We start from the raw sequence: 27,974 nt of genomic DNA on the forward strand, positions 1-27,974 counted from the left end.
CTCGCTCGCGTTAACACGAACAACTCGTCGAAGAAGAATACGAGAACGTCGAGAACTCGAATTACTCAGAGTTAAGGCCTCGCGCTCGCGCATTAAGAGAAACAACCACGAGGCGATCGACGAATAGATAACCGTTACGTCGTTGTTTCTTATTTCGTGAGTTAATATTATACGTGAACTAAATAGAGGACTGGCAGTTTTCACTACGATAATTGTAAATACGGAGAACTTTACTGGCGTGAAGCAGCGGTGAGACGCCCAACTTGTTTTTCTCTTTTGTGATTTCTTAACCGTTCAATGTAATACACATCGTGAAAAATAGAGGGAAATTATCAAACTGAAGTTAGTTTCGGAACGTCCTGATTTATTGTGCTGGGTTTTCACCGCCGAACATTCATTTGTTTCGAAAATTCGAAAAAGACGACGACTTATCTCCGTTTCAGAATCGCATCTGCATCTTTCGTTTATCCACTGGATTATATCAACTTCGGATATAAAAACCCTTCAACACCATGAAGCTGGACGTCAGTGACGCGCTTTACGACAGCTCGTCGAGCGTTTCTACGGACAGCGGTGCTTCGCAGAGTTCTCGTGTCAGCAGCCATGATTTTCTATCGAGTATCGCCAACAACTCCTCGGCGACATTGCCGTCGAACAACGTGAGTACAAAAAAAAAAGTAAAGAAATTAAATTAAAAAACTACGATCGTCGTTCGCGCAAGTCGCTCATGCTCCTCGCTTTCACCGGCGTAAAGTCGTCCTCATCGTCTTCGATGTTCACACAGGGAATCCTAACCTGTCCTGATCTTAACTCTAAACACCCGCAGCCTTCGCATTTTTTCTCCTAACCGTTAATCCTAAGCCGCGTTATTGCAGCATACTTCGGATTGACGCAATCGTCGAGCGACGGCTCCCCTTTCTTTCAAGCGACTGAAGTCAGTAACGAACACATAGAGGGGAAAAATCGCTATTTTTCATTTTTTGTAGCGACTGAAGTAACCAAGTTTTGCCGACATGTGTATATATATTTCCCTATTTTGATTTACTGCATCTCTGACATTCCTGAAACTGCTAAAGTTACGATTCTATCCGGAAAGTTAATCATTACAATAACGTTACCAACTTCAGCTTCATTTCCTTTCGTCGTCCTCCTCCTCCTCCTCCTCGTCCGTTTTCCCTGCAGCGTTCCGTCGCCGTTTATTGGTCGCGGCTCTATGTCGTTTCTTTATCGAGATTGTCGGAGGGAGATAGTGAGATAGCGAGAGTGACTTGCAACATTTTCCTCACCAGCGGTTGTCTTTCAAATTGCATATATGTATATATCCCGTTGTTGTACTTACCGTAGAATGGAATGGAATGGAATGTAATCGCAGTTTCGTATTCTTGCGTAATCGAGGACCGACGGAACGATCACTTTATGCTTACTTATCCGCGTCCGTACTATCGAAGGAACACGTCGATGCGTGTATCTAATCGCTTCACCTGGTGTTAATTATTTCCCGAAATAGTCACGCGTGCGTGGACCTGTTAACGTGGTTTATAAATAAAAATTTTAACGACTCCAACTTGTTCCACGTTAATCATTTCAGTCGCGCAATTCAGTCATGAAAATGCATAAAAATTCAGCATTTTGCACGGAATATAAAAATAAATGTGACAAATAAAAAAAGGGTGTCGCTATAGTGGCTTCTGCGACTGAAAGAGTTACGAACCTCTCATAGATCAAGGTTGAGATTTTGTAAATTCACTTTTCACAGTTCCCAGCCATCCGAGAATTCTCATTGTTGGTTGACTAAACTTTGCAAACTAATCAGAATGCTTGAGGACGGTGGGAAATGTGAAAAGTGAAATTACAGAATCTCAACCCTGATGGAAACCCACATCGTCGCTGTTCGTTCGTCCGTCGCTGGTCGCCGAGAAGAACTTATAAATATAGACGTACGCGTTGAACGCTGTCATCGACCATATTAACTAACCCGAATAATAATTTTATTCGGTGGTTAAATACCGAAAATTAGCACCGTTGAATCAACGTCGTAGTTTCTCGTAACGCGTAGGTAGAGGTGCTTTTGGAGGAAGGAAACGAAAAACATGTAACTAGAACGGTTAAAAACACCACGAGATACGCGTGTATGTATAACATAAACTTCAATGCGTTTCTCTTCATACTTTTAGGTTTCCTTGCCGTTTCAAAGAAGAACACCTCTCGTAATTCGTTTCGTTATAATATGTGCCTATACTCTTGTCGTATCGTCGTTTTATTGTTTTTCTTTCGTACAGAAATAGATTTTTGTACATACACACATTTTACACGCTTAAGTACCTTTGTTTAATGAGGTGTGTATAATCGCCTACCTCGTGTTGTAGGTGTAGGTACATGCGTTCAGAACGGTGTAGCTAGTTAGTTGGTACTTGAAACAACAACAACAACAGCAGCTGCTATACCACACAGAACAGCAGCAGACAGCAGGCAATTGCTGGATCGATAGAATTACAATATACGTAGTACAAAGTAATATTTTACTCCATTTTCGTCAGGTTTTTTTAATTTTCGACACTGCAAAATTAGCTGCAGGCTGAAGTTAGCCAACGTTAACGTAACGAAATATCAGGAAAAAACCATTATTAGACAATTTACGAATGACTTTCAAGAGGTCGGCTTTTCAAAATTTCAGGATGTTTTTTTTTTTCATTAAGATTTACCGATTATTACACAATCCTGAAAAAGGTGTGAATTGAAGATTTTTCCTAAACATGCATTATTACAGTAACGTTATTAACGTCGATACCGGTGATTTTATTAATTCACTAAATCATTATTCTCCTGACTATAATTCTCCTCTCATTAATTTTGTTCGCTGCCGTTATGTGTAAAGAAAATTTTACTATTGATATACTATGCAACACGCGCCGTCATGTATGTATATGTATATCAAACCTGACTCAGGGGAAGTCCGTTTATTTTCGCTTAACAGCAGGCGGACAGGAAATTTATTTACTCATCATTGCAACGTGGGTATAGGTATAGATACACGTATGTATTACAAGCATTACTTTTTCGGCGTACACCGTGCACCGGGAATACGGATATATAAAATAAACAAGCGATATATATACATATATATAATTCGTCCGTCATCGGAGATGTATATATAATGCAGGCATGACGTCTGTGTATTTACGTATTTATTTATTTATTCGTCTGGAAGTACTGTTACCACTTATACCGCTTCTATTAAACAACTACGTTTCCCTAACACCGCTCATAATGTATATTTATTATACATATATTACAGATACATAGCGTATGAATCATTCGGCACGCACTTTCGGTAGCGTACAACACCGTACGCAAGAAAAAAAAACACGTAACTTAAAGTGTAGCCATAATGACGCCGCTACTACTCCGTTATATGCGTGTGTAATATTATATTGCACATCTTTTTCTATTTATTTCGCGAGTAAGATTGACGAAGGGGTTTCCCCGTTCCGTTTCGTTCTTTTACTACCCTCGCGGGATTCGAAATAGAACGTTATTCACGGTGCGTACATGGATTATACCTATGTAGTAAACGAGGCAAAGAACTGTACGCTTTTAACCTCGGTTTATAACTACGTATTCCACCTCTTCGGCCTTTGTTCATCCTGCGATAATAATCTCTCTGTTGTTGTGACAAATAAATTAATACTAATTTCAACACCCGGGGTAAAAATAATTATCGTTTTATTATTCTCCGAAGGTTTTAATATTCATTCCCGTTAAGCGGGCAGTCCTAGATATTATTTTATTGCACCAATTGATTGTCCTTTCTATTATTTATTGTCGGGTACAGTGTATAGGTTGGTAGATTTAATTACGAGAGTAGAAGAAAGAATGATTGACCAATCGACATCGACGACGATAATCTCAGCCGGCGAATAAACAAATAAATTAATTCGCGAACATTTTAAGTGAGCTGCGCTTTTCATGCGCGGGAATAAAATCATACATATGGGTATGTATGTTCGTACCCAAGAATACGTGTGATCAAGAAAGTGCGTAGTGAATCATGTCAGTCGTCGAGACTGACTCTTGTACACGCTGCACGTGTTCTCTTCGTACATTATATGTAGCTTTAAAAGCTCTTTGTTCGATCTTATACTGCCACGATAGAGAACAACGACGAGTAGAGTGAGACTAGCCGTAAGGGTGACTTGATTTTACAACGCGGCCACGACAATTTCACGCCGATTTTATACGGTGTATGACAACAATCACCGTCAGCAGGATATAACGTAGATCACTTTGTTTATTATAAGCTTACTGCAGGGTGTGCGAAGTTTGTTTTTTTATTGAACCATCGTAGTAGGAAAATATTTAGAGGTCGCTACCATTATTGTATTATTATTTATTTACCTTTATTTATACACTTTACGGACTTGTATATTTATATATTGGTTTAATTTTTTTTGTATCGTGGTCCAATTCCGCAAGTGGCTGTTCTCGTCTTTTATCCGAAGGATTAATCGTCTCGGAGAAATTTGGATAGCAATTTTTGTCACCGAAATAAAGAGTACAGCATCACCCTAATGTCCCTGTTTAGTTTTCAGTATTCATTTTTGCGAACAACGATTAATTCGAGCACGATACGAAGAAAACGAACTAATAATAAGTCCGTAAGGTGTAGACATGAACATAAATAAAAAATATTACAATAATTGGTAGCGACCTCTAAATATTTTTCCAACTCCAGGAATTACAGTTTTTTTTTTTTTTTTTCGTCTCATTGTCAGTATCTGTTACAAATTATTCGAGTGGCACGTTAAAAAAAGTTTGTCAAAAAATGAACCGCCCTAATATATAGGTATGCGTAGGTACCATACGTACATACAAGGATTGAACACTGCACAAAGGCTTGTTTTCGAAGCTTTATGTAGTACATGGTGTTATTATAGGCTTGTGAAACGCAATTGGTTACGCACTCGGCAGCTGTCTCTGTTTGTCATTAGCTCGGATTCGTACCGCAAACAGAACCGGAAGTAAATACCGGGGAAGAGTTTCCGAACTACTGTATCAGCTATGACGCGAAGCAAACCGCAACGGTTCAAAGATCGGTTAGCATGATAATGCATAACGTTGGTAAGTAGGTACTTACGTAATGTGTAATATTTTACAGGAAAAGATAGAGAGGATAGTCGTGTATGAAATTTTAAATAATAAAACAATGTTTCATTTGTTATTCGGGGAAAATTAAAGTACATACTTGCGTCCTACATTACAAACATTACGGGAAGTGGAATATTGATTTTTTATCTGATATTTCGTTAATGGCAAATTACATTCTCTGTGTATGTTTGTGTGTGTGTGTGTGTGTGTTTTGTAAAAATGAGCTTACAACCCCACTCAATACACAATTCTAAAGAAAAATACTCCGACAGATTTTCATTTGATATGAATGAATGGCTGTCAAGCCATTTTTCGCCTTAGAGATACGTGGACTTTGATATTTGGGGATATACATACATATGTGTATGTATACGTAGGAACGTCGAAATTGACTAGGGCACCCCCATAAGTGACGAAGCAATTAAGTTGTGAAAAATAAAGTCGATGTATATATATATTATAGGTTATAAACGGAGAACCCGAGAAACGATCAATGTTCGAAAGTTCCAACAGGTACCGGGAAATTGTGTCGAAACATTGACGATTTTGGTTATTCCACGGTAAATTTCATTTGCGTAGAATTGTCAACAGGTGGTTGCGATATACGATCGAACCGATATTATACGCTTACTGGACAACGAGTCATATAATGCCTGCTGTAATTATCTATAAGAGTAAAAAGTATGTGTAATAACTGATATACGTAGAATCGAGAATCGGTTTTCGCAGAGCATTAACAGCGCGTGCGTCGAAAATTAATTTTTTTCTTCTTTTGCTTTTTTTTACCCACCGTCTATCTTCATTTTCCGTTCACAACCGGGACAATTTCGTAAAAAACCGTTTACCGGTCGGACGAGTCGAAACGCTATCAAGATGGCGGATGACGTCATCTCCCGCCAATCCGACGGCACGCGTTTAACTCACGCACAGAAGCACGCAGATACGCGCAGAGAGCCAACCGCGGAGAGCGACGGTGCTCGGCTTGAGCAAATTCTAGACACGCGCATGCACACCGAGGTTTGACAATCGCCAAAGGGGGGGGGGATGACGTGTTCACCTCCCCCCTCCTCTACTACGTATTCGACGCTCGCTCGTTCCTTGGTCGTGTTCCTACTTCTTCTGGTATATAGAGTTGTTACCGTAACGTTGAACGGCTCATTCGTTTAACCAGAGCCTATCGTTGTTGTTGATAGGAAGCTCGAGAGAATTAGAGCCGAGTGTGTGTCGAGAAGTGTTGACTCCTCTGACGTTGCTAGATATTAAACTCGTACGTCGGTCGTTCGAATCTTCAAACACGTTGGTGAATCATTAACGACTGCCTGTAATATCGGTGCTTGGAAATCATTGTGCTTATTTCATGGAAAAATAGTTGATTGTTACACATACGTACATTATCCGATCGAGCAAGAGTTTATATTCAACATCGAGGAACAAGCAGCATTTATGACAAGAAAGTTTTAAATTGAGGAAAAGGAGAAGAAGGAAGGAAGAAGTCACGTGATATTTCTTTATCGCAATCGATCGGTGGATAGTGGTTGAGAAAACGAAACGATCATATTACAGTGGCGAATGTTATCATCTGCATTTGACACGTTTACGTTTGGACAATAAAATTTCCAAATTGGACCCGTTTTCACTGTTATTGTCATTATTATAATATACGTGCAATTACGTGTAAGTAACCGTTGTTACAAATGACGCAACGTGTCCCGAGTGCCGGTTTTTACGACGTTGACACAGCCATCGAGGATCACAACTACACGATGTTTTCGATGTATCCGCCGCCACCTTCTCCGCCTTTGAATTCAAACGGGGCGATTATGTCGAAGACGTATTTAAACAGCAGCACATTTGATCACTGGCAATTGACCAAAGAAGAGAAAGCCATGGTGAGCTAATACAGTATCAATTTCTCGCATATTATCGTACGTCCACGCTAACTTGTGTTTTTACTCCGTACGTACTTTTACATATTGTTATTATTGCCCTTTGTTTAACATCGCAGCTATCGCGTCTCCCACTTTTTTTCCTCTTCAAAGTTTTCGCGAAAATTTTGAAAGTTTCGATCATTCAGAGGTGGCTTACATACGTATCGCGAAACTATACGTTAAACCTACTTACGGTGTCGAGTTTTAGAAATCGTTATACATGCGTCGTCACCTTGACAATGACACAAGTCTAGGTATATCCGTTATGTTCGGAGTATAGTACCTTTACGTGTAGGCTTCGATTTTTTTTTTTATTACACATCCAATTTTTCACTATTCTTATTATCTTATTTTTATTGAAGAAACTGAACAGCGAATGTTTTCAAAGTCGATTCTCTTGTACACAGTCACATGAGAGTGTGTAATATTGCGATTGGATGATCAACTCGCGCAATAATTATTATTATTACACTCGTACGTAATCACCTCGAGACGTGTCGTTATCATCGACTCTGATAATAATGACTCGACGCATTTCGTTATTACATACTTACCTACAAACTGACGAGTGTGCGGTTCAGGTATGATGTACAAATTTATATAAATTACACTTATGCATATCGTATCGCGAAAACCGCGTGACTAAAATATAAAACATTATACATATTACAAGTACGATACGATTCGTGTTTCCCGTTTATTACAATTTTCACAATCTCGCGAGGCTTAAATTTCATCTCAATTTTGGTTTTTCAATTTGTTTTTTATTTATTTATTTTTTTTCCGTACACACATGCAGAAATCGGTTTCTTCTTCATTACCACGACGGAGATCGTGTTTGAATATTATTTTTTGATGGGTATAAATTAGTTGCAACGTTGATGATGTAATAAAAGAAAAATAAATAAGAAAAATGTTGAGAAATCTGACCGGAAGTTAGGAGTTGGCTCTTGTTAACCTCCGCCAATTATACAAGTACGTACGTAATATCTACGTGCCTCTGTGTGTGTGAGTTAGGTTGAAATATATTTATTATTACTGTATATAAGTATGTGTACGGAATGACTCGCCGACGACGAGGAATAATAACAGTAGCTGTTTAACATGGCGTGAAATAAATTAATATATCGTTAAAAATTGCTATCGTTTTGATAAACAATTTGTAATAATAATAAATAATAATACATGGTGACGTTTATAATTTGAATTCGAGAAATTGCTGGTGAAATTTTGACGAACAGAAATTTACGCGTAATATTCAGACGTATCGACGACGAAGGATTAAAAACTGTCTTTCGATTAGATTCTTCTTTTTTTTTCACGTGTATCATATTATCTTGTGTGTATAATAATTAACGGTATTTGAAACGCTGAGAGATATTTTTTTAAAAAAAGCCTCTTCGTGACACAATTTACTCAGATGTACGTAATCGCAACAATAACGAGAAAAAGAAATTCACGAGATTCAGTTGTACAAATATATAAAAATACATGTTTCAACTCGAGGCGCGAAAAATATTCTAATGCCAACGAAAAAAAGTCACTCCTATTTCTATTTCTAATATTTACTTTTCTATTTTTCAATGCAATGTATATACATGTGATAAAATATTATTTTTATCATCTCGATTCGTGAATATAAATATCAGCGATATGTATATATAGGTATTATAAATATGACTCATCGATCGATTTATGAATGAAAATGTACACTTACGTCAATTCCCGGTACTCTTTTAACAAATCGTGCTGTCGAGGAGATAATAAGCAACCAGCCGTTAAATTATTATATAGGTAAACATACCTTGGCGGATTTCGCTGTATTACAGACATTATACCGTATACACACTCTTGAAACAGTCTCTGCACTTGAGCGCGAAGCGTTTTATGTTGTACGTATGTAATAATAAGAAGAACCAATGGAATATGCATTAAAAGAGAAAAAGGTTTTTCAGAGAAACGAAAAAATTATATCCGGCAACCGTAGGTCGTCGTGTGATACTGTATATATAATACGAATGAATTCTAGTTAAAGTATGCAAATGTATCACTTATGTTGTATATGAGACGAAGAGAGAGAGAGAGAGAGAGAGACGGAATACCGAGAAACGTTAACCAACCACTTTATACTTGTGTGTCTATGTATGCGTATTGGCGCCATTATTTATCTCATTTTTCACTCATGTATACCTGGAAACGTTCGCGACAACGGGTCGCCGGTTAGTTGCGGTTATTTAAAATAAAGATTCTCGGATTTGCCCCCTGAACAGAGAATGCTGAGAGAAAACAGATATATATGTACATATACACATACAAATTGGATTGACCGTGCAAAAAAAAAAAAAAAAAAAAAAAAAAAAACGAAATTGCTCATACTCCCAAGCTGAAAAATCTTAATTTAACCGTTAAAAAAGACGATCCTCTAAATTTCAATGCTTTATCGCACTATTAAGGGTTGCCGATAATTAAAAAAAAAAAAATTGTATACACCAATTTGTGGGGTATGTGTATATATATATATATATATTTTTTTTTGTGTATGCAATGTTGAATATTTCATCATGAAAAATTGAAAATGTTTGGGTAAAAAGTATTTACAATCACAGATTTATTTAATTATTTTTTCTGCTGTTTATCCTGCAGGCTGCTTGAGATAGAAAATTTCACGATCACATATGAAAATACGTAATACACATTAATTGTTGTCAATGCAGTCGTGTCGTTTAGTCGAGATATCAGGTTGCATAAGTAGCGTATTATCATTGCCACGCAGAGAATTGTGCAGAAAATAAACACACAAACCAGGATCTCGAATTGAATCGGTGAAAGTGAATTTCCTAATTATTTACGTCATTCGAGCAGCACACGTTTACGTATATATACCTATGTATATCCAAAAAAAATCTGTTACAACCGGAACTATACTCTACTATATACCGCATAAATACGACACCAATGCAGGTTACATGATATATTTTATATTTTCGTATTATTATCTGTATACATAGGTATAATAATTGCGTGACCGTAATGAAATCCGTGTACATGCCTACTTTCTTTTTTTTTTTTTTTAATCTTATTTCTCTTTGCCATTGTCAGATTATCGTATTTACTTGCGGAAAACAAAAAGTAGAAGAAAAAAAAAAGAAAATCGAAATCCTTATTTATCAGTTGTAGAATCGATAAGAATTCCAGCAAAAATGTTTAGCTAGTTAGGTCAGTTTGAAAGTTAAAAACTGAACGCGAATGTGGGTTGCAATATTTTATGTTATATTCATGTACACATATTTCATGGTACTTGTGTACACTGTACATACTTTGACCAATAACTTGGAAGATAAAATCACGACCATCCTTGGTTATTATTTTATACCGACTATCTCATTGTCGAAGCAGCGACCTTCGGAAAACGAAGACGAATGTGACGTCATCGCGTCGTAAGAGCGCGTCATAGTAATTCTTCGTCTCTGATATTTCTCTGTCTCGCTCTCTCCCTCTCTTGCTCTCTCTTCTGCTTCTCGTCTCCCCCCTCATTTATTATACTACAGCACCGGTTTACTATTCTCCTTTTTAAATACAACATTCCTGGCAGCTTCTGTTGCTTTTTGTTTTCTTACTCTCCACACGAAATGAGCTAATATTAATATCGAACAACATTTTTAATCTATCCGTATAATATGTATATATGCACGTATTATTATTCGTCATTTTGGTGTTTAATAATAATCGGGCTATGCGCACATGCACTGTATTTGTCTTTGAATTGCATCGTTTCGACGTTTGTATGTAGTCATCGTTAATTACTGTTTTTAATAATTTTCAAATTACCGTTATCGGCACTTTGTAATTCGCATCATCTGGTGGAAAACAATCAAACTAATGCTCTTGACCGTGTTTTTTCGCCTGTAGATAGTAGAAAAGGTACATTATCGATTATGTTCAATCAATTTATGCGTGACACGAATGATTGAAAATTCCGAAAATTACGATTTACCCTCCGTTAAAATTAAGTACTTGGGTTATGTGGTGATAAAATGGCGCCAATACCGACCAGGCTCTCTGACGTCATGAGGACATTTTCCCAATATCCAGATAATTGTTTCAATCGTTAGTGCAGTTTACCTTCTTTTCTTTTCTTTCCGTTTCTTTACTTTCTTCTACGTATATTACAATATGTATATATACATAATTGCGAAATCGCTCGGAGCGAAGAAGAGCGGCGGCGGTGGTTAAAACGACGCCACCCACAGATTCCTGCTCCGTGACGTCATCGTTGAAGCATTTCCGATCTGGTATACATACATACATTGTAGCGTGCATAACTCGGGGTCTATGTACATGGATACACGTGGAAGGTGTATGTATGCACCTACTTGGAAGGTTGAGAACTTGAAAAAGGGACCGGTATCAGTCATCGACGTCGCCGCGACGGCGCGTCGTCCCGAAACATGCCGCATAATGTAGTGTGGTGTATAGATTTAGGCTCGAGGTAACCGTTAACGTAAGGTTAGGTTAGTTAGGTACGCGGTATTGTGGGTAATTGTCGATTCCCGATAGCTCAAACCAAAAACATTGGTGACGTTATTCGTTATTTATTCATTTTTTTTTAAACTTTAATACACGTTTTATTATTGCACGGGATGTTGCAACAGGTAGAGAGTCGAATACGTACAGGTTATAAACTTATAACGAGGTGTAAGAAACGCGATTCAATCTCAGGGTTATTCCAGTTTCGGTATCGCCTTCGATACTACAGCCTTGAATGTAGGTGAGCGGAATTTCCGGATTTTTCCTTGTTCTTTGCCGTTCCGCCTTTCATTTTTCCAACTTTTTATTGGTTTTTTTTTTTATTATTGTTGGTGTGATTGTTTCCTCACTTTCTCACATTAATCGCAACGAATTGTACAAGATTATCGTGCTTTAGTATACAATTAATATCGATGGATAAATTTCACAACTGTGTACAAACATTTATTGTGTCTTATGCTCGTTGTAGAACGGAACAAACACCGCGCATTCTGTGACAGGTATACCAAATCGGAATATGAAAAGCCTGTGCAGGTGTCAGGTGTGCATTTCTCTGAATCGTACGCTACGTGCATATGGACATGGACATTGGAGTGTGGATATATGTGTATATATGCAATGTCTGTTAATCGTTCGGATACAATAGACGTGTCTATACGGTAAAACGGGCAAACAAGCGTGATAAAAGAGCCGACTCATATTATCGATATTGCACGTGACATGGATGACGTATCCTAGTATTTATCAACACTTTGTCGGCTGATTTTCATTTTTTTTCTTTTTTATTACTACTACATCGTATTCTTATATGTTGCTCTAATTGTTACGTGACTTAAGATAGTAACGTTACCGTATCGGCACGTTGAGAAAAAAATTCCTACTTTGGATCTGAATAAGTCGAATTGACAACAACTGAGTTTCTTCGTGCTTTATCAACGGATTCCTGAATTTCAGGTAATCCACTAAAGTTGAAAAATAACCGAGTGTTTCCGACGACGCGTCATTACAATAACGTTACAAACTTGATTCTGATTTGTATTGTTCATATTGAACATTCAATTTGTTCTTTCTCTTTTTACATCGCTCTCAATTCTTGTTCAATCTTGCATGTGTCTTACATCATACTATATTATGTATACATATTTATTTCGTTTTTTTATTTGATGTAAATTTCTACAACGGAAATGATGAAAGAAGGAAAAGAAAAACTTTGGAATGTTTAATCCGTTTGGCTTAAAGTCACGTCAGTTTATTATACATTGTATGCAAAACGGCCTTGAAACTGATCCACCACCACCACCACCACCATCGCGCGATGATGCAGATATCGTGCTGCCGATTTCACCGAACGGTAAATCTTTTCGAAGAACGAGCCGATGAGCGATGGAGAGTTTTTGGCGATCGTAGCTCGGGCGAGGCTTGGTAACGTCCTTGTCGCCACTTTCGTACATGCACGCATACACGCATGAACCCAACCATTCCTAGCACAACCTCGTTATTATACTGTTGCGCGGTGCGTGTTCGAACCTGCAAGCAACGCCACCGACACGTACTTCCTAATTAAATATTCATAGAATAACAGTGGCACATGCATATATGCATCAGTGTGGTAAAAGTTGTACATACCGAGTTCCAAAAAATAATTCCACTAAAGTTGGATGGAACAAATTTAAAAATTTTTTTTTGGCGGGTATATTTAAGCCTCGTTCATTGATTAATTTATTTATATATCTAGGTTGAGTTAGAATCCTTGGTTACGGCTATGCTGCACGGTATAATAATCGTGTCACATACGGTCCGCGTCCGTTCACCTTCCTTTGTCGTTACGATAGGATTGTAACGACGACGACGAAGGTATGAGAGACACTCCGTGTGGTGTACAAGTCGCTTTTCCGTACTTCTTTGTAGTCAACCACTTCTGTATCGGTCCTCGTCATCCTCACCGTCGTCGTCGTCGTCATCTTGTTTTATTTAATTATTTTTTTTTTACTTCTACCACATCTATTTGGAACTTGAGCTATATCATGAAACGGTCGCGCCTGCACAGCGTTGTTACAATCGTGTTTTTAATACAGGGTAGTCACACGTCTGGAAAATATGGAAAACATGGAAATGTTCAGGAATTTGCATGGGGTCGTGGATAATCTGGAATTGTGCGGAGATTTTTAATTCGGTTATGAAAAAAATTGACAGTATTAGTTGTCTGTCGTGGTAATTAGAAATGATTTTTTGACGCAGGAAAAGTTTACTTTTTGCTCGTAGAGGAAACGAATTGGCTTAAACCGACTTTTGATGTGCATTATATTTTTCTTCAATTCGAATTGGTATTTGAATCGAATATAAAGAGTTAATGAGCCAAACGATTTAAGTTTGTATCAACTTACCAGAACTGGTAAAATGTCAGGGAAAACCTGGAAATGTTGTCGTGGAATTTTTCGGTTGTCCAAAAATTTTTGGCCACCCTGTAATATGCTGGAAAGAGAAATTATCGCTGGAGAAGAGAGTAAGAGGATCTTGTTTGTTCGTCTTATATACTTGAAGGAAGTCTTTGTTCTTTGTTTGAGGGGTTGCAGACGTCTTGAAACACCCTTTTTTCGGAACGAGGACCACCACTTTACCTTATCCGGTACTCTCGGTGTTTCTTTTTCTTTTATTTTGCTCCAGCGTATATTATACGCTTTGATATTATAATGCGTAGGTATATCGGGTGTCTTGGCATTGTAGATCGTACCAAATACGATCGTCGTGACGACGTTGATCCAGTCCCTAGTCGAACCGAGTTAGGTACGAGGGACGCTGAAATATACCTACACGTTGTTGTTGAACAATGGAGAGAGTAGCACATTTAATTGAATCAAATAATTTTTTTTTTATACAAGTATTACTGATATACACGATTTTCTCCACGAATTTTCCATTCATTTATGCTTGCAGTATCGATATCTATATTCATCGTATACGGTTTCACGAATTTATGATTCATAAGTAGCGACTTAATTTGTGTTGACGAGGATGAAGTTAGCAACGTTACTGTAACTATGCGTGTTGGGAACAATCGTTACTTCACACCTTCAGGAGTATGTGAAATTTAGTAAACCGTGATAAAGAAAATATACCCTTATTTTGAAAAGCCAACTTCTTTGAAGTCATTCTAACATTGTGCAATAACGGTTTTTACCACCTTGATGTTGCGTCGTTACGTCAACGTTGCTAACATCAGACTTATGTGTGTGACGCAATACGCGAACTCGATTGTGAAATCATGCGCAATTTAAATTTGAGGGAATTGATGGAAACAGTCTACTTAGAAGCACGTACATCACCTCGGGAATGCAATTTCTTTTATTAATTTTTTTCTTCGCCTTTCTCTTTCGAAGTTTGAATACTTCACTTCAAGTCTCTCTTTCTCCTATCGCGAAAACTGCAAGGTGCCTAACAAATGTAACAGTCTTATGCGATGGCCTTTGCACGTGTATTTTTCTTTGGACTTCACTTTCTTTGTCCAAAGTCATCGGTTTATTTTCTTTCACAACTTTTTGCCCGAACGTGGAAAACTTTTTCTTCTTCTTTCGTTATCTGTATAATATTTAAAAACTAATTATTTAAAATTTAGCACAATAATTTACGAATGAATCGGGACAAAGCGTTGGCAGAACGATCTAGAATTCCTTTACGATGATGACGGTGGTTTCACCGTCGCCCGGGCGACGTTCGAAGTTTGAATTTCCCGGTAACTCGGTGTTCCAGGATTACCGTTAAAAGGCGCGTGCGCGTTTCTCTGTGTGCGGCACCTATCGACCAATAACGACACGACGACACGCCTGAGTCACGACGAAGCGGCGAATCGTTTGCATTTGTTCTTTTCTGGCGACCTGAGCTTCGGGTGGGCGGGAAGGGGGGGGGGGGGGGGGGTATGAGTAAAGGAAAAAGCGGGCTTCCCCTGAAATTCGTGTTCTATCGAACGCGTAGTTTATGGGCATAGTATATGTATGTATACGGATAGATAAGCAGCGCTGTAGTCACATTAATGCCTATACTATACCATGGGATGATAGCGCGATGACAGAAACCTCGAGCAGGCAACCCACCGACTGAGAAATCTGTGAGAGCGAGAGGAATAGAGAGAGAGAGAGAGAGAGAGAGAGAGAGAGAGAGATACCGTGAAACTCCGTGAGTCTTGTGACTTACTGTCAGTGTCACTAGAGTCACGACGGCGCGAGGTTCTCCTCTCGATTTTCTCTTTTATACTACCTTCGGCATATCGTTGCGCAGGTACATACAGGCGTCGTCGGATGATACACGTTGCAGTTTTGTCAGCAATAACAAAAAAACGGGGGACAATAAAAGAAAAAAAAATTGGACCTGATTTTAATGTGTGAAAAAAAAAAGATGGAATTTTTGTTTTTTTATTTCGGTTCAATCACGTACGATTAGGAGGAAAACAAAATTTGTGGCATTTTTGTTTTTTTATTTTTAACCCATCGTACCGTTTTTCTTATTCCTCAACTTTTTACAATTAATCGGTGGTGGTGTCGTGTGACCGCTCGGTTAGTGAGTGAATTTGTCTTTGCAATTTGACAAAATCTATTTTTTATAACATCACTTCACGCGTATGATAATAATAAGCATAATATTAATAATCGTAATAATCAGTACTGCGAAGAAGAAATAAGAAGTGGAAGGAAAGAAGGAAATAAGCACAGACAATTAACACTTGCCTGCATTCGAGTTACGGATTATATTATTACCAATTGGATTGACACACGTTGACATAGTGTACGTCTACTCTTTGTACTTTGATGATGTATGTATTGTTTGTAGAGTTAATACTGCGTCATTGTTGTACGGGTATTAGGGGGAAAGAAGAAAAAAAAAAGAGAAAAAGAAAGACAAGTAAGAGGAGGAAAAAAAAAACTGCCGAGAGACAAAGAGATGCAACAACAATAATGCAATGCGTTGCATTTTTATTTGAAATATATGTACATCTATATTACTATGCATATCACTTGTACGCGCATGTGTATTATAATTCATTCGCGTACATGCCGTTTTTTGGCATGTGTTGTTGTTGTTTACCTATTATATCTTTTTAATATCGCGTAAAATGCGGCAACGAAGTGGTTGAATCGTTACATTTTCTAGATTTTTCCACCATATCGTCCGTCTATTTTTTTTTCTTTCATCGCAATTTTTTTTTTCTCACACTTTGCGATCGGGGATTGAATCAGAGGTGTTACGTATTTCCTTTAAATCCTGTTGTTTTTCTCCTCCTTTTTGTTTTCTTATTATGTTAATGATTTATCAGTCTTGTTGTCGATTTGCTTAGTTACATATCGCATGAAACGATATCTTTTGTTCCGATTTATAACGAACAGGCAGCTGACGACAACCACACGACGATTTATTTCACACACGTACACACACATACGAGAGCACACAAAGAAAATTATCTTTGGATCAGCCTCGTGGTATTGTGGTTACTATAATAATCATTATTTTCATTTCGCATCGTGTAACAAAGATTGGTTGTTCTACCGTCTTTCTTTCTTCCTTTCTCCTGTTTCTCTCTCCTTATTCTTCGGGATTCTAAATTTTTTTTCTCATCGAATTTTGACTTTTTCTTGGAAAATCTTTTATTTCGGTTTTCTTTGATTTCTTTTTTCTTTCTTTATTTTGCGAGAGGAGTACGAAAGTGACGAGTGCAACCGAAACTCCGACCGTTGTTCTGTTTGAAATATAAACGTCATATCGCACACGCGTTTGAATAGATGTGAACATATTTTTTGTACATGTATGCAGAAGGAAAAACTTTGGTCGCCGTCGCCACTGTTGGGCGTTTAGATAAACCGATAAGAGAAGCCGGTTGTTTTGCGTTGGAGGTGCTGCTGTCGGATAAACTTTATAATATCGCGTACTTGTATATAATGTCAAGTAGTTCCCGTAGCTTTTCGTTTGCTTTGGATTCACGGTGACCAAAGGGGAAAAGAAAAAGAAATTCCGAATCATTGTATTTATTAAAATAACATTTATCATGGTCTAAATCGATGAAAAAATTCGTTGCGCATTTAAAATTACGATATTCTCTTTTCTTCTAATTTTTTTTTTTTTGCCCTTAATTTCTTTTGCGATACGTTGTCATTGCAAATTGAATAATTCTTTATACGTTATTGTTATTCAAGTATATTGTTGCATGCAATACTCCGGATAATATTGTCGTACGGTCCATGATTTCGATATTTTTTTATGCCCACACCACGCAACGAACGTCGCCGAAGTCTATTAGGTGCGAGTGGTATGGCCGAAGATGGAATACAGCCGGGTCATATTATATTATACCTAACAGAATTTTGTTTACTGCAAAATCGACCTTGAATTTTTATGCATGTATGTATGCTCGTGCAAACGCCTCTGTTCAACGAACGAGAGGAAAAAAAAAGTGTGTGCGAAGGAGAGAGTGATGGTGAGATAGCGAGAGAGATGGATATATTACAGACACGCTCTCGCATTGCACGCATATGTGTCATGCATGTGTTGATACACCTACACACGGCGTGCCGTGATGTTTGCCTGTACAATACAATACGGGTTGATTGTACCGATGATCTTGGTATGACATTTTCGGTCATTTCCCGTCTCGCGATTCAACGCTCTCCGTGTACTAGTATCCTTGTAGGTACATCATTCACCATTTGGTCGCCGGAACTCATTAACTGACAAAATTAATCCTCACCTCTTTACTCGTTGCGCCGATGCTCGAATGTTGATTATTGGGCAATCGGTGAAGGATTTTTATTTTGGCCAAATTACACGTTACAGGATGGCTCGGAAGAGATTTTCATTTATTTTTTCTTTGCTTTGCGCGAATCGGAAAAGTTGAAAAATTATCGTCAAAGCAGAGCCCTGTATATCAGATACGGAATACAAAAGCCTTTTAAAATTGAACCACAGGGATCTTCTTTCACAGGTATTTATTTCAGCACTCAAATCAACTTTTTTCATCCACGCGTGCCGGAACAAGAAGTTCTTTTTATTTATATATAAAGGACTAAATCAACTCACGTTTCGCTTTCGTGTTCTGGAATAAACCGAACAGCAGTTTGTACCGTTTACATTGATTGTGACTTTTTGCAGTTGGGTTTCTTTTTTTTTTTTTTGTTTTTCCGATGCACCGAATCTTCCATCTTTCTTTAGTCGTTGCCACTTGCTCGCTATGTTTATATACAATAACAATGTATATGAGGACAACGAACGCGATTATTTATATACATACATACCTACATCATTATTATATACATGCGTATGGTATGTAGGTACGCAGTACACACCAATAATAACAATAGTCGTAAAACAAAGAGATGCAATATGTACATACGTATATATGTATATATATACACACATACACACATGCATATATCTGCTGCAGTTGTACACGCACACGTATAAAAGAAAAGTCTTTCTTATCTCCAGGTATACGTATATAATGTTATTGGGTAGGTGTTGCGTTGCGTTGCGTTACGTGCAAACGATGAATTGATACAGGTAAACTTGAGAGATGTGTACACTCGTATTCCTATACCGTCTACGCATCTGCATGCATAAGCCGCGTGACGTATTTATGTAGTGAGCGTAAAAAGTGTTGGATCGGATTGATTGATTGCTACTTATTGTCAGCCGCGCATTTATTTCTAACCTAACCTATAAACCTAACCTAATCTGGACTGCGCAGATGTACGTATGTGGTGTGTGTGTGTGTATGTGTGTGTGTGTATATATATATGTATGCAACATACCTGGCACAGATAGATAATAGATAATATATTTCTCACCTATGCGCTGGAACGCGGACAAAAAGAGAAGAAATAAAATGAAACAATATAATTACAATTATTTTTATCAATGAGACAAATTTAGACGATGGTGTCAGATTTGCGCTTTTGTGAAAATCGATCATTTCGAAGTTAGTAACGTTATCGTAACGATTCATGTTGAGGAATGAGCGTTATTTCACGATGTTTTTTAAGTGTTTGAAATTCAGTAATTGAACTGTAATAAAACGAGACATACTGATAATTAGCAATTTTAGTTCCTTAAAAATCATTGTTAAAATAAGAAAATAGTGGATACCTATGTATATATACCTATATTATAGACACGGGTGGTGTGCGATTATACGGCAGGCACCGACAGGCACAAACTACTACATATAATATATCGTCTGGTGAAACATACGCGGTTTAAAATGCGTGCACGTGTGCCTGCACGCATGCATGCATCATCATCAACATTTACGTATGTAGATGCGTGTGAGGAAAAACCCCGTCGCTTGGTGGCAGAGACGACTGCAATGAGACTATCGCAAGCTCGCTCTCTCTCTCTCTTTTTCTCTCGCGATGTCGTTTTTCCTGTACGGAATAACGAATCGGATGTATTATACATATAGATACGTACCTACACCTACATATATACACAGCATTAATACTTGCGCATTTTATCATTTTGCGCCGCATATACACACAACTTCCTTTATCAGCTTCCGTCGTTGCCGTACTTTCTATACTTGTTTTTTTTTCTCTCTCTCTCTCTCTCATATATATAATCTTTTTGCCGTCTTTCTTTTTGTTGAACTGCAAAAAGAGAGAGAAGGAGTAGGTTATATTAATCATTCTGAGAATTAATTTTAAAGTCAAGTTTTTATCAGAGATATTAAAGTTTTTTTTGTTTTCTTAAGGCCTACATAATCACTTCCGACCATTTTCGGATAGACGCTTCTTTGGGTGTGTGTGTTGAATTATCTTGACTTCGATCGACCGGTCTTTGTTTCACTCAGAACTGATTAGATTTTTGGTCTGATTGGTTCGGTAGTTTCTCAAGTTATTAGAATGAATGTATTAAAGAATAAAAATAAACGATCATATATTCGAGATGGATCGAAGGATTTTTGTGACTTTGGTCTCGATCGTCGTGGTTCTTCTTAGTCCGGAATTGACTAAATTTTTGATGTCACTCGTCACGTAGTTTTCAAGTTATGTCAATAAAAATATCCGGGAAAGAAACAACAGTTCTACGAATCAACGGGTTTTGATGATATTTAGTCTCAATGGAAGTGACTTTTCTTAGTTTTAATACTGACTATAAATTTTGAATTTCATTTGTCCAACAGTTTACAAGTTATTTGTGAATAACACAATTTAAAAAAAATCTTAATCACCATTTGTTGATGTTTTATGAGTTCGAAATGCATTCGAGCGAGAAGTTTATATACTGGTCCATCAAAGTTAGCCAAATCACTGACAATGAGTTACTTTTATTTTATTTTTTTTATTTTGCTTCACGCTGCCGCTTTGTGGATTTTTTTGTTTTTTCGTAATTGGTCCCCCCTTTTTTTGAAATCTGATGAGTAGACACAGATGATACGTAAAAAGAAATATGTAACCTATTCTCAGGGTTATTTATTCTAAAGAGATAAAATTATAGCGAGAATTTGGGAGAACGATGATTGGGAGGAAATAAATGAAACGGAGTAAGCTTGATATAATTAGGCTGCTGAAGTTAGTAAGTAACTAAACATTTGGGGGGAAGTAACTATTTTGCTGTTTTATAGTGACTTTGAAATGGGTAAATTTTTATTAAAAATATGAAAACATGTTTTGCCATTATATTATAACTTACGCCAATTTCACGAAAGAATTATTTTGCAATTTTAGAATTACCTTCAAGCACGAGTTGACTTTTGAAAAATACGAGTACGTTCGGTTTCGTATGATTTATTTAAATTTCAAACAATTTTCAATGCCGCGAAGTAAAGATTTTTTCTACACATGTGCATCGTTGTAATAACGTTACACTGGCTTCAATAACCCCAATATTTGAGTTTATTCAAATCGTTGTATTATATGTATATATCCGTAACGAGAGAGGTGAGAAAAAGACGAGTTGATGCAGATTGCGGAAGGTGGCAACGGTGGGGGAAAGGAGGGGGAGGAGCAGGTACGTTCCGTGCGTGCGTGCGTGCGTGCGTGCGTGTGCGTGTGTGTGTGTGTGTGTGTGTGGAAAATTCGAAAAGTTATTTTCGTCCACCACGAAATGCTTGGCTAGCGCGAACAGCGCGCGAATGGCGAGAAGAAGAGAGCGTCTTTATATATACACGCACCTATGTGTATGATGTAAAACAAATTTGGTAGTCGGTGGTGGTGGTGGTGGTAGGTAAAAGCGTTGCGAGATCCTCGTCGTCGACGTCGTTGCCGCCGATTTTGCTGCTGCGACGTCGTCGACGTCGACGGCGATTTTTGGCTACCTAGCCACGGTGTCGGGGGTTTCAGTTTTATAGAGGCAGGCGACGACGGAAGACGGTAGTAGTTTGCTTTTAATAATATATCGTATACAAACACGTCACATCTCGAGGATATATAAGAGAAAAAAGAAAAAGAAGAAGAAGAGGAGGAAGAGGAAGAGGAGGAAAACCGTCTCCGCTAATATAATGTAACTCACGGTTCCGTCGTTACGCCTCGCGGAATAATTCGCACGACGATAAAAACAAAAATAAAACAACGAACGAACGATCTGTAATTTCTTTGATTTGAATTTTTGTTTTTCATTCTTGTATCAATTCGAAACTTCCTCGTACAGTTACGAAAGTATTAAGCAATCTTTAGTCGGAAATAGTATTATCTTTACCGTTTCTTATTTTTTTTTCCCCTCATTCTCTTCAATTTTTATCAATTCTATCATTGTGTTTTCTCATTGGCATTTATTGTCAGTTATTTATTAACGAACAGTTTTCTTTTTTATTTTTTCTCAACAAACTTCTATAATATACGTACATATATTGTAGAACGACGAAGATAATGTTATAGTATTATAACAGTTGAAAGAAACAAAAAGAAATTAAAAACGAATCGTATATATATATATACATATATATATATATATATATTTATTTAATCGAATTTAACCTGAACAAAGAAAATAAAAAAATCGAACAAAATGGCCGCCATGGATCCGGTTGACATCGCAAATATTCTTGCTCAGGAACTCTTCTATCACCAGGTATAACAACAATCATAAAATAAGGACGATGATAAAGATTACGATGACGATAATGATTATGATGATGATGATGATGACTAGAATTTGAAACGAAATAACAAAGTGATACTAAAAATAAACGCGTAAACTCGGCACAAACAACATGCGTACATACGTTAACTAAATGCTCGACTAAATGCTATGAAGGCAGGCAGATAGAGAAAGAGAGGGAGCAGGAAACTTTTGCATGATCGGTGAATTGCAAAAACAAAGATACTATGGTGCAAAACGAACGAGATTGAAAGAGGAGAGGTGAGGAGTGGAGAGAACAGAAGAGTAGAGGTCTTAGTTTCTCCTTCGTTTCCGAGGCAGAAAATTACTAGTGTATCGAAGGATGGATGTACATAATATATTTACCACGTATGCGCCAGTGTGTGTGTGTGTGTTTATTTATAGAGAGAGCGAGAGGAGAGAAACAGTTAGAGGTATATAAACGCATTTGCGAGACTTCTGCGTGGCTTTGCTTCTTCGACATCGTTTCCATCTCTGCAATGTTTGAAGAAGATTTTGAATCGGCATTTGGGTTACACTTTTTTTGTTTTCTTTTTTCCTCTCTCAAAAGGAATAGAGTATAAAAAAAATAAACGCTAATTAAGCGATTCTTCTTGGTATTATTATGCGTGTCGAAAACGTTCTAAATATTTTCCGAATCTACAATTTTTACAACGCAATACTAATCGATACATAGAATTTAAATCCTTTCAAAGAATCATCCGAATATACTTGACTTGTGAGCGAACTATGGGTAATTTTCGAAACATGATATTATGCATTGGTGAAGCAACAATTCGTCGTATATAATACCGCTGCTTGTTTCCAGGAGACGTTCAATTGAAATAACGTCAATGATAAATTTAACATCCGTATGCGATTATACGTATCGTATATATATATGTATATATATTTAGTCTTCATATGTATGTATGTACGTATGTGCATGTATGTATGTATGTATGTATGTGTATGCTTTTGGTCGATTGATAACTTATCTTTATACGTAATGCACATATAAATTTTATATCTACATACTATATACATATATGTAATAAATAATAATAATGACAATAAGAATCAAGTGATGCGTGCATCACTGATATATTTATATATATATACCTATGAATGCATTGTTGAAATCATAATTGATTTTAAGAAAGAACAAAAAAAAATGAGGAAAGTGAGAATAGATGAAATACTTTATAGAAAATAAAATTAATTTTTTCCTTTTTTGATTGCAGCTCGTATCGCACGACGGTCTTCACAGCGGAGTACCGACAAGAACAACACCAACGCTGACACCTACAACGCTGCGCAGTATAGAGCAGTTTTTCGAACTCCCAAGCGAGTCTGCATCTCACAGCCGAGAGGCTGGATTTGTACCGCCTTTGGTAGAACCTTCGCAGCCAACCCCGGCGCAAACTCAAAACCCGGGTCATCATCACAATCATAATAACAACAACAACAACAACCTTAATCATCAACAAGTAAACCCCAACGGGCTGCTTGTTCCTGTTGTTGATAATCAACAACAGTCTCCGACTCGGACGAGTAACAACCAGTCGCCGAATCAGCCGCAGCAGACCAGGCGCAACATGGGCGGAAGGCGACCTACTAGGACTGTCGGTATGAGTCCTGAAGAGGAGGAACGCAGACAGGTTAGACGTGAGAGGAACAAAATGGCAGCAGCCAGGTGCCGTAAGCGGAGGATGGATCACACCAATGCCCTTCTTGAGGTAAGAGCGACGCTGACTGTTTTCAAAAAAATTTCTATTGCGGTTGACGATGCGTTTTTTAAGTTACTTTTGTGTATCCACGCTTCTGAATATCCCAAGCAGATTTTGGTTTCAATGGTATAAATTTACTCCTTGATGGTGACTCAACTTTTAAAGTTTGCTCAACTTTCTTTCTGTTTGTTTTTCCTGATTCGAAGACCACTGTGAATGTACATCTGTTTTTTTTTTTACACACGAGAGTTTAACCCAATTCGAGCAAATCCTGAAAAAAAGATCCACACTTGGACTCTTCTCACTCTGCACAGACAACTAGAGAAACGATTCAGTGGTTTTGCGTATGTCTGATAAGACCGTGTGGTGAAATGAGTCAGTTTCCTACTTTGGAATGCGAATATATTACAGTTATACAGACTGCATAGAGGCATCGATGACAAGTACGTGTATATCTATCAAAGCATGGAGAAAGAACAAAAGAATATAATGAAAACACACAATCTCACAGTCGTTTATCTTTTTGCTTCTATTTTAGGAAACCGAGGGCTTGGAGCAAAAAAAGCAGAACCTACAGGACGAGATAACGCAGCTCAGACAAGCCAAGGATGAACTGGAGTTCATATTGGAAGCGCACAGGGCTGTTTGTCGTCTGAGAGCGACTTCGCCACCAGATGTAAAGCCGGATATAAAGCCGATCGAACTGCAACCTTCGCAGCAACAGCAACATCAACAGCAACAGCAACATCAACATCAACAACAACAGAGCAACAATGATTTTGCGGAGCCTATTTCCAGGGCGGCCATAGCGACCGGGAAGCCGAACAGACCGAATTCCCTACCGATATTCAACGAGCCAAAGGAGAGACCCGACACCTTGCAATTCAAGACTGTAGAAACACCGGCCTTTATGAAAACCGTGCCCGAAGTTGCCGGCGTGCCGATAACGACACCTTCCAGTGGCATACCATTCAATTTTGAGTCATTGATGGAGGGAGGAACCGGACTTACGCCTGTTTCTACTCCCCTCATTCCGTCATGTTCTTCCCAACAGAGGAGCAACCTTTCCGCCGTCGATCTCAGTTCGCCTGACGCCAATCCACCAAAGTTGGTCAGCTTGTGACGCCAGGACGACGACGATAACAACCAAAATGACGATCAGATTGACGACGAGGATTACACGTCAGATTACGATAACGACACCGAGTCACGAGAGGGTTGATCATTTTATAATAACGAAGATTTACTCTTCCCGTGATTTAATTTTATTTTATCGTGTGTGTTTCTTTTTTTTTTCCCTTTTCTATCTTTTCTGAGAGTAGAATCGGATTTTAAATCGCGTTGCAAGTGTTGGTCTGAAATATAATTCGGACAATGAAAGATTAATGAAGAAGAAGAAGAAGGATTAGGGAAAAGTCGAGGAGAACGAGGCTTACTTTTTATCTCTGATTTCGATTTTTCATAACGTGTCTTAGGGATGAGAGAGAGGACTGAAGATATTAAGAAGCCGCTCAAAAATCTTGGCTTAAATTGTTACCCCCCCCCCATTCGATTTTTGTTTAATATACATACGATCGCATGTATTATTTTCTCCGACAAAGATAGATTGATAGATAAATAAATGTCTAGACGAATAGATGAGTAGATAAATAAACGGAGAAAAAGAAAATTGCGCTCAAACCCAATTTCTGTCCGAATTTCGTATTTGTTGCGCTTATTCTAATTTTTATTTTTTTTTATTTTTTTTTATTGAGCCAAATGACAGTAGATACAGTTTTATTATCGCCGCGTATCCAGTAGCTTATCGTTTTGTTTCATTTTTTGTTGAAATTGTAACATGGTACTTGAAAACACCATGTTTGAATCCAAATAAAATATATTTTTTTTAAAAGTAGATATCCGCCGTGTGACGGTATTTTTCGTAGGAAAAAAATCTAAGGGAAACACGTGTTTATAAGCGAGTGATAATACGATAATATAATATAATATAATGATAATTGTAATTATTGAAAGATTTAAAACAAACTAGAGGTTAATAGTAATATTATTGTTAATGATAACAATAATGAACATTATAATATGTATCTAAGGTGTAAGTGAGGAAGAATGCTGAATTTTTATATTTTATGAAATATGTAATGTACATGTCCACATTGTAATATACTAATATGTGTATATGTTTATGTATATGAGCAGGCAGGCGCGACGAAAGTTTTCAATAATGTATTAGTATTATGTATTATATAAATAATATAAACGCCTTTAAGCTCAAGCATTGGCCATCACCCTTGAATCTAGGTTAAAAAGGGAATGAACGAAAGTACGAAAATTTTTGTGAAAAACAAAAACAAGTGTGATGTAATATCGTTCTTTCCTCTTTGTCGATCATGCGAATTGTGTATAAACATCATTGCATTAAGTTGAATTATAATATGAGATATGCTCACGCTCATCCCTCAAAATTATTCCAATTTGTATACATATGTTATATGTATAGAGAGAATGCCAATAATTTTGCGTAATATATAATTAAATATACGTTAATCTTATACTTATATATTCAGAATAGAACTCAACAGAACGAAAGAAGTGAAAAGAGAAACACATGACGTGTGTGAAATCGAAGAAGAAACTAGCTGATTGGGGCAAAGAGGAGGGTCGTGAACTTTTTCAAGCTCTACAGGTGCTGTAAAATAACTGCAATATGATAAGACTGCCATGCTTTGATCTATACTATACATAATATGTAAATTGCAAATTTATTTTGACATGCAATATAAATCTAGATCTCTAAAGCGGTTCTTTTTTTTTTTTTATTGATAATTTTTCTTCGATCATTCACCGTTCTGTTCTAAAGTTTCTCACAGTGTCTGCCAAAATGTGCAGAATATTTTAAGAGGGAAGAAAAAACGCTACCAGCAACCCGAACATGCCTCAATAAATATTTGTATGATAATAATAATAATAGTAATAATAATTATTATTATTAGAAATGATGATTACATATTAATAATAGTAACGTTTAAAAGTAATCCCTCCATATATTAATATACTTGTGTACACACGATACCGTTTACGATTTGTATAGAGATATTTTGTGTAGAGAAGGAAGAGAAAACGTTTAAAAAAAGAAAAGAGGAAGAAGGAACGAATGAAACTTTCTTTGGATTTTTTGTTTTTTATTCAGTAATAGTATGCTGATCACTTTTAGCAATATTGTGGTATTAATATATTTATGTCCTGATTGACAGGTCGTGTGCGAATTGTGGTCGGAAGTTTGGGAACTAGTAGTCCCGTTTTCCTTTTTTTTCCCCTTTGCGATATTCTTTATTGTGCACAGTATTTTCAGATTGTATATTTTATATCTGGTATAAAATGTAGTTGTAATTGTAATTTGTCTCCTCAACGTTCCACAATTTCACACGATCACAATGTGAGCGCATGCTTCACGAATTTTCTTGTATCCCCCGAATCACCTGTGTCTTTTGAAAGAAGAAAAGAAAAGAAAGAAAATTGTACACACCATTGACGATGCAATATATTTTTTGTTTAGCTCAGCGCGTTTGCA

At 37.3% G+C, this 27,974-nt stretch overlaps 1 protein-coding gene and 1 long non-coding RNA gene across 6 annotated transcripts; one reads left to right on the plus strand and one right to left on the minus strand.

Annotated features, from left to right (window-relative positions):
* On the plus strand, nucleotides 1-27,964 carry LOC124186030 (transcription factor kayak). Of its 5 annotated transcripts, none has more exons than XM_046577366.1 (4): nucleotides 1-249; nucleotides 444-659; nucleotides 23,921-24,415; nucleotides 24,945-27,964. In XM_046577366.1, the coding sequence occupies exons 2-4, from the start codon at nucleotides 513-515 to the stop codon at nucleotides 25,527-25,529; spliced, it is 1,227 nt and encodes a 408-aa protein (XP_046433322.1). In that variant the 5' UTR covers nucleotides 1-249; nucleotides 444-512; the 3' UTR covers nucleotides 25,530-27,964. The 5 variants fall into 5 exon arrangements, with proteins under 5 accessions (XP_046433322.1, XP_046433321.1, XP_046433325.1 ...); XM_046577368.1 differs by lacking the exons at nucleotides 1-249; nucleotides 444-659 and adding exons at nucleotides 21,925-22,162; nucleotides 22,563-22,646; XM_046577367.1 differs by lacking the exons at nucleotides 1-249; nucleotides 444-659 and adding exons at nucleotides 21,926-22,162; nucleotides 22,432-22,646.
* Nucleotides 12,140-14,600, minus strand: LOC124186042. Its single transcript, XR_006871540.1, has 4 exons — nucleotides 14,219-14,600; nucleotides 13,985-14,072; nucleotides 13,227-13,688; nucleotides 12,140-13,127 (listed from the first exon to the last, which is right to left on the minus strand). It is a non-coding gene; the product is annotated as an uncharacterized LOC124186042 (long non-coding RNA).
* Nucleotides 27,965-27,974: the final 10 nt, after the last annotated feature.

The sequence above is a fragment of the Neodiprion fabricii genome, chromosome 7 (genome assembly GCF_021155785.1).
Source record: "Neodiprion fabricii isolate iyNeoFabr1 chromosome 7, iyNeoFabr1.1, whole genome shotgun sequence".
NCBI lineage: Eukaryota > Metazoa > Arthropoda > Insecta > Hymenoptera > Diprionidae > Neodiprion > Neodiprion fabricii.

What these genes read in the sequence shown, in the direction of transcription:
- LOC124186030 (XM_046577365.1), top strand. Translation starts at nt 6,840, where the DNA reads ATGACGCAACGTGTCCCGAGTGCCGGTTTTTACGACGTTGACACAGCC. An exon ending in CCAAAGAAGAGAAAGCCATG is followed by an intron (nt 7,035 to 23,920) that starts GTGAGCTAATAC and finishes TTTTGATTGCAG; the next exon opens with CTCGTATCGCACGACGGTCT. An exon ending in ACACCAATGCCCTTCTTGAG is followed by an intron (nt 24,416 to 24,944) that starts GTAAGAGCGACG and finishes CTTCTATTTTAG; the next exon opens with GAAACCGAGGGCTTGGAGCA.